Genomic DNA, 6,926 nt, shown 5'->3' on the forward strand with positions numbered 1-6,926 from the left:
TGATCCATTTAATATGTCATATAGTTTAGTAGGTTTATCTTCATAGATATGTCTATTTCACCGAGTCTCTCTTTGAGAAAGTAAATACGTAATGTAATATAACTAAAACTAATTCTTCAGATATTATCTATACCATATTTAAGAGGATTCCCCTCTTTGAGTTGAACTTTTATGTGATTCAAAAATGCCTTCATTAATCAATGGTAATTTCTCTTAGAAATAGGGTCATAGATGTCAAATAACAAATTTCATTTTGAATTCAAAAAGAAAACTCCTAAATTTTAGGATTTTTTTTCCCTTCATGTTCATCTTTTTACTCTCTAAATTTAGCCTTTTCTATTCCTTTTTCATCTGAATAAAAGTAAAACACCCCAATTTAAAAAATAAAAAACTAAGAGAACTCCTAAAATTTAACCTTCTTTCCCCTCAAGTTCATCATAATTTTCTTTATCTTTAAAGTTTATCCTTTTTGTTTGTTTGAAAAATAAAAAATATATATTTCCAAATTAAAATAAATGCAAATTATTAACTTTTACCTTTAAAAAAATAGAACAACCTTTAAGCACACGCAAAGTGCGTGCTTACAGGCTAGTTACATATAACAACTACTCCATATTATGTATGGACTATAAAGATATCTTTTTATAAATATTTCAAATTTAACTTATAGCATATTCGCATATCGCGCAAGACAAAATAGTCCCGATAAAAAGAATGAAAGCTACTGCTTGTTTGGTACAATAATTTAGATGTACAAAACAAACTATAAGAAGTCATGAAGCTATGAAATAGTTTCATGGGTTACAATTGAATGTTATAATGTTTAGTTTCATCAAATCCACAGAGGGAAAATGTTGAATTTACCCTTCTATTGCTATATTTGACACTCACTTTATATTCTCCTAAGAAGCAATAAAAGCTATAAGAATCATTCTTGTCTGTCTGACCTTGTGTTAGGAGCTTTACTTGTTGCTGATGATGGTATAAGGAATGAGAGTGCTTGGGCAGCATTGGGCCAATCACTTGGCTTCATGTTTTCTCAACACACTCATGGCTCCTCGTGCCTAACTAGTGATGCTCCTAAGGGCTCTTTGAGGGGAACCTGCCCAGTCTCCCTAGTTGAGTTGGATCGATGAGTAGTGATGAGGAGTAGCATGTGGAGGCACCTTGCTCCATGAGTAGTGATGAGGAGTAGCATGTGGAGGCATCTTGCTCCACATGATGCCCCAAGGCCATGGCAAAGGAGGGCCATGGTGGGCAGAGATGGTTTTGATGATGAGGGGCAGTAGCGTATGGTGCTGACCCTATGTGGTGGTGCATGGCATTGGTGGTTTAATTGTTGGTTCCTTGTGTGTGGGTTTGGCGGCTTGAATGCAAGGCAAGGCTGGGCTGCTGTGATGATTGAATGCTATGTGCAAGGCATTATGCTAGTGGGGGCTGGCTGAATGCATGGACAAGTGCTACTGGGTTGATGATAGTTACTTTGTTTACAGCATGTGGGCATGCTGTATGGGCTATAGTGCTGATGGGAGGCCTTGAGCATGGCCCAAGCCTCCCAAAATGTGTGAGAACATGTTGTGTGGGCTGTTGAAGGATGGGTAGAGGCCCCATGGTTTGCTAAGACATGGGTTGTGCATGTGCAGCATGTGAAGTGCTGTTACCAAGCAGTTCCTAACTTTCCTGATGATCAGACCTGCTATGTAGGGGCTGGAAACGTGGAGAGCAAGCCAAGACAGCATCAGTTGAAGGTGTCCTAAGTCAGAACACAAGTGGCAGATTATCCAAGACCCAGGCAATAACTGCCATAGTAGTTAATTCTGTGTATTTACCCCTAAGGCTGTTGGGGGTGTCAACAACAAAGTGTATTTTGGCCTTGAGAAAATTCTATATAATTCTCTAGGCTTGTAAAAGGGTTTCCTTTGTACTTGAGATTAAGTAATAAAGGTTAGGGGTTGGTTGCTTATAAATATTATGTGGTTCCTTATAAATATTATGTGTGCTGTGTGTTTAAACATCCCTATATAATCTGTTCTAAGTATTACTGTAGTGTGTATGTGTGTGGTGTTGGCTAGGACTAAGTTAGGGACTTAGGGCCATCACAGGCAGAAAATTTGAGTGAAAAATTGACCCTGTGACAATTGGTATCAGAGTCTGGCTGCAATGTCTTCGGACAGCAAAGCAAGGGTGACTGTCTTGGAGAACATACTTGGAGTTCCTATGGAGGAAAAAAAAACTTTCTGTGTTTGACAAATTGGATGCACTATTTGCAAAAACTTCTATGATGCGGAATGAGATTTTTGAACAAAGGGATGTTGTATTGATTCGTGTTGAAGAGTTGGCTACTACACTGGATGCCCAAGGCAGTGCAATAAGAGAAGCCCAAAGCCAACTTGAGACAAAAATTGCCTTGTTAAAGAGAGCACTGCGTGGCCTGTCTAGGGAGGGGGAAGTGGCCACCAAAGTGAAGGTGCCTGAACCAAAGCCCTTTAATGATGCAAGGAGTGCCAAGGATATGGAGAATTTCATTTAGGACATGGAGCAGTACTTCAAGGCTGCAAAGGTGCCTAATCAAAAGATGGTAACCATTACTAGTGTGTATCTTTCAAGGGATGCCAAGTTATGGTGGAGAACCCGTGTGGAAGATGATGCAAATGCTGGTAGAAGGAAAATTGACTCGTGGGAATCCTTAAAGAAAGAGTTGAAGGACCAGTTCTTGCCTACCAACACTGCATGGGTTGTAAGAGACTCTTTAAAGAAATTGAAGCACATTGGTACAGTGAGAGAATATGTCAAGACCTTCAATTCTTTGATGTTGGATATCAAGAACATGTTGGAGGAAGATAAGCTTTTCAATTTCATGTCTGGCTTGCAACCTTCGGCACAGTTGGAGTTAAAGAGGCAGGTAGTGTGTAATCTGCCCGCTGATATGTCTATTGCAGATGTCTTAGTGGACTACTGTACAGTAAGTCTAGTGGGGATGATGAGAAATGTAAGTCCAAGAACAGAGGCAAAGACAAGCAGAAGAAAGATGGCAAGAAGAGCAAAGATAAGCAAAAGAAAAATTGAGGTAACAAGAGCCAATGAGAGAGTTCTACCTCTCAACAAAGCAAAGAACAAGTTAAATGTTGGTTGCTTCATATGCAATGGCCCTCATCGAGCAAAAGACTACCCTAAGCGTGAGAAGCTTAATGCAATAATTGCTGAAGATGAGAGGGGGCAGTCTGATGAAGAAGTTCCTAGCAAGGTGAATCCTTTACAATTGCTGAATGCATTTAGTATGTGCAAGTGGAGATGAATGGGAATGGGGCTTAAGCAATGCTTGACACTGGTACTACCTATAATTTTGTTGATGAATGTATGGTCCAACAACTTGGTCTGAAAGTGAGCAAGTGTCCAAGTAAGATCAACGTAGTAAACTCTAAAGCAAAACCAATTTTTGGAATTGCTTTTGGTGTGAGGTTCAAGGTTAGCAGGTGGACAGGAAAGGTAAATTTCCCAATTATGAAGTTGGATGACTTTGATGTAATTTTGGGTGATGAGTTCTTTGTGGCTACCAAGGCTGCCTTGCTGCCATTCATCGGTGTAATGCTGATTTTCAATGAAAAGCAGCCATGCTATGTTCCTGCTAAGCATATGATAGGAAATAACAAGTTAAACAAGGGCAAAGGGCCAATGGTGTCAGCCATGCAAGTTGAGCATAGGCTGAAGAAGGGGGAGATCACTTACTTGGCTGTAATGATTGAAGTTAAGCAAGACAAGTTTGTTGAAGTTCTAGATGCTGTTGCTGGACTGTTGGAGGAAATCGTTGATGTAATGCCTCTAGAATTGTCTAAGACCCTTCCACCAAGGCGTGCTATTGACCACAAGATTGAGTTAATTCCTAGTTCAAAGCCTCCTTCAAAGGCTCCATACAAAATGTCCCCTATGGAGTTGGCTAAAATGAAAAAGTAATTGCTCGATGCAGGCTACATTCAACCCTCCAAAGCCTTTTACGGTGCCCCTGTCCTGTTCCAAAAGAAGCAAAATGGATCACTGTGCATGTGTGTGGACTATAGAGCCTTGAACAAAGTAACGGTGAAGAACAAGTACCCGGTTCCTTTGGTTAAAGACCTGTTTGATAGACTATGCAAAGCCACTTACGTCACTAAGTGGACTTGAGATCAGGTTATTGGCAAGTGAGGATTACGAAAAGGGATGAACTAAAGACAACTTGTGTAACTCAGTATGGTTCTTATGAATTTCTAGTTATGCCTTTTGGTTTAACAAATGCCTCTGCTACATTTTACAATTTGAAGAATGATGTATTCTATGAGTTAGTAGACCATTTTGTTGTGATTTACTTAAATGACATAGTGATATATAGTGAGTCCTTGGAGGATTACTTGGAACACCTTTGGAAGGTGTTGTCCAAATTGAAATTGAGGGAACATCGGCTAGACTGCAAGTGACTTTATGGCAGTTTTGGAAGGTGTTGAAATTGAAGGCATCGACTTTATGGCAGTTCGAAAAGGAAGTGAAGATATTTGAAGATACCTTGCTGACAAGGACGTCGGCTTCTTCTGGTGAAGGTGGTTTTTTAGGAACTTTACTTGTTGTTGATGATGGCATAAGGAATAAGGGTGCTTGGGTAGCACTGGGCCAATCACTTGGCTTTATGTTTTCTCAACACACTCATGACTCCTCATGCCTGACTAGTGATGCTCTTAAGAGCTCTTTGAGGGGGACCTACACAGTCTCCCTAGTTGAGTTGGATTGATGAGCAGTGATGAGGGGCAGTATATGGAGGCACCTTGCTCCACATGATGCCCCAAGGCCATGGCAGAGGAGGGCCACGGTAGGCAGAGATTGTTTTGATGATGAGGGGTAGCAGCAAGTGGTACTAATCCTGTGTGGGCTGTTGGAGGATGGGCAGAGGCCCCATGGTCTGTTGAGACATGGGTTGTGCATGTGCAGTGGCAGTTACCAAGCAATTACTAAGCAATTCCTAACTTTCGTGATGATCTGACCTGCTGTGTAGAGGCTGGAAACATGGAGAGCAAGCCAAGACAGCATCAGTTAAAGGTGTCCTAAGTCAAAACACAAGTGGTAAATTGTCCAAGACCCAAGCAGTAGCTGCCATAGTGGTTAATTCTGTGTATTTAACCCTAAGGCTATTAGGAGTGTCAATAGCAGAGTATATTTTGACCTTGGGAAAATTCTGTGTAATTCTCTAGGCTTTTAAAAGGGTTTCCTTTGTACTTGAGATTAAGTAATAAAGTTTGGGGATGGGTTCCCAGTAAATATTGTGTGCTGTGTGTTTAAACATCTCTATATAATCTGTTCTAAGTATTACTGCAGTGTGTGTGTGTGTGGTGTTCGTTGAGGCTAAGTCAGGGACTTAGGGCTATCACAGGTAGAAAATTTGAGTGAAAAATTGACCTTGTTACACCTTGTACCGCCCCTGTTTTCCATTCTTAAGTAGCTTGTCAACCATCTCTCCAACAAGCAAATTTTGGAAATTATTATCAATTAGGCACATTTGATAACACCCATTAGGATGTAGTGCAGTCCAAAGCATAATTCCATTCATAGAAGGATGTGAAAAGCCTTCTGTCAATACTTCTTCTAAGTAAATAGCCTACACAAAAACACAAAAGTCTCAAATCAATTAAATTTGCAAATTCAGTGATATATTCCAAGGGGCAGTAAAATTTGTGGTTTGTGCTAAAATCAAACCAAGACTAGCTTACTACTTGGCCCAAACGAGTATTCATATGTACATTTAGTAACATAACCTATTTGATTAGTCGAATGACTTATTTAAATGATTTAATGAATTGTGTAATTTAATACACATGAATGATCTTATGAATTCTCACACATAATGGATTCAAGGAAATTTCTTCAACCCAGTTTGAAGGAAAACTATATCTTTACAAATATAGTTCATGCTAAAGAGTAGTGCTAACAAGTGTAGCCATAGCTACAACATTAGAACTCTCCACTAAGTAAATTAAAAAAAGTAACAATTAGACTTGCTCAACTGTGCTTCTTGACCAAGTGTATTGCTAATACCCACCTCTATAAGCCAAATAGGAAGCCCTAATGTGGCCAACTTATCTAGAATAGCTCTCATCAAAGGAGGGTTTGGTATAGTAAAATGACCCTCTAAACCAATCCCATCCATTGAAACACCACCACGTTCGAGTTCTCTCATCCTTGGAATGTAAGTATCAACTGTGGAATTCACATCACTGCAAGTCTCAACCACATTAAATTCATTCACCAAGAGGGTTGCCAATGGATCTGACATGTGTGCTATCTCATAGAAATGCAATGTGGCATTAGGGCCAAGTCGTTGCTCATAGAAATCAAAGTAAAGCATTTCATTGCTAACATCCCAGTGTATGAATTCTTCTTTGTACTTGTTCATTAGACTTTGTATACACGAATTGACAGTTAATTGTAATTCAGGTCCTGTAAGGTCACACACCCATTGTGGTGTATATTTGGGGTCCTCCCAGAATATATTGTGGCCTCTAGTGATGGTTTGGTTAGCACGAATAAACTCCAACATATTGTCTGCTATAGTGTAGTTTACCTGCCCTTGGTCAAGTTCTGTGGCATACCACTTGAGTTCATTCTCAATTTTCCCATGTAAGTTTTTTATTTTTTTTCTTTGAATAGAATTTTTTAGTAAATTTAGCATTTTTCAATGGAATAACTGTCCATTTGACATTACTGTTGGAAGTATAGTTGTAGAGTTTTTGTGATTTGGAAAATTACAATAAATAGTATTTATAAAGTTCTTGATTAATAGCATGAATCCTTAAACCTCTAAATTTCAGCTTTTTCTAATTAAAAGATAAAAATTAAAAGCTCTTGGCTTATAGGCACTTCTCCCTTTTTTTTTTCTTCTTTTTTTTTTAAGAGCTTTACAGCTCTTA

At 39.2% G+C, this 6,926-nt stretch overlaps 1 protein-coding gene across 1 annotated transcript; it reads right to left on the reverse strand.

Annotated features, from left to right (window-relative positions):
- Positions 1-5,422: 5,422 nt before the first annotated feature.
- Positions 5,423-6,556, reverse strand: LOC115967065 (endo-1,4-beta-xylanase 5-like). Its single transcript, XM_031086150.1, has 2 exons — positions 6,059-6,556; positions 5,423-5,617 (listed from the first exon to the last, which is right to left on the reverse strand). The coding sequence occupies exons 1-2, from the start codon at positions 6,554-6,556 to the stop codon at positions 5,423-5,425; spliced, it is 693 nt and encodes a 230-aa protein (XP_030942010.1).
- Between the last annotated feature and the right edge of the window lie 370 nt (positions 6,557-6,926).

Source organism: Quercus lobata, chromosome 11 (assembly GCF_001633185.2).
Source record: "Quercus lobata isolate SW786 chromosome 11, ValleyOak3.0 Primary Assembly, whole genome shotgun sequence".
Taxonomy (NCBI): Eukaryota; Viridiplantae; Streptophyta; class Magnoliopsida; order Fagales; family Fagaceae; genus Quercus; species Quercus lobata.

Coding starts and splice junctions, on each gene's coding strand:
- LOC115967065 (XM_031086150.1), bottom strand. CDS start 6,556: ATGTTGGAGTTTATTCGTGCTAACCAAACCATCACTAGAGGCCACAAT. Junction 5,618..6,058: donor TTCCTATTTGGCTTATAGAG/GTGGGTATTAGC, acceptor GTTTTTGTGTAG/GCTATTTACTTAGAAGAAGT.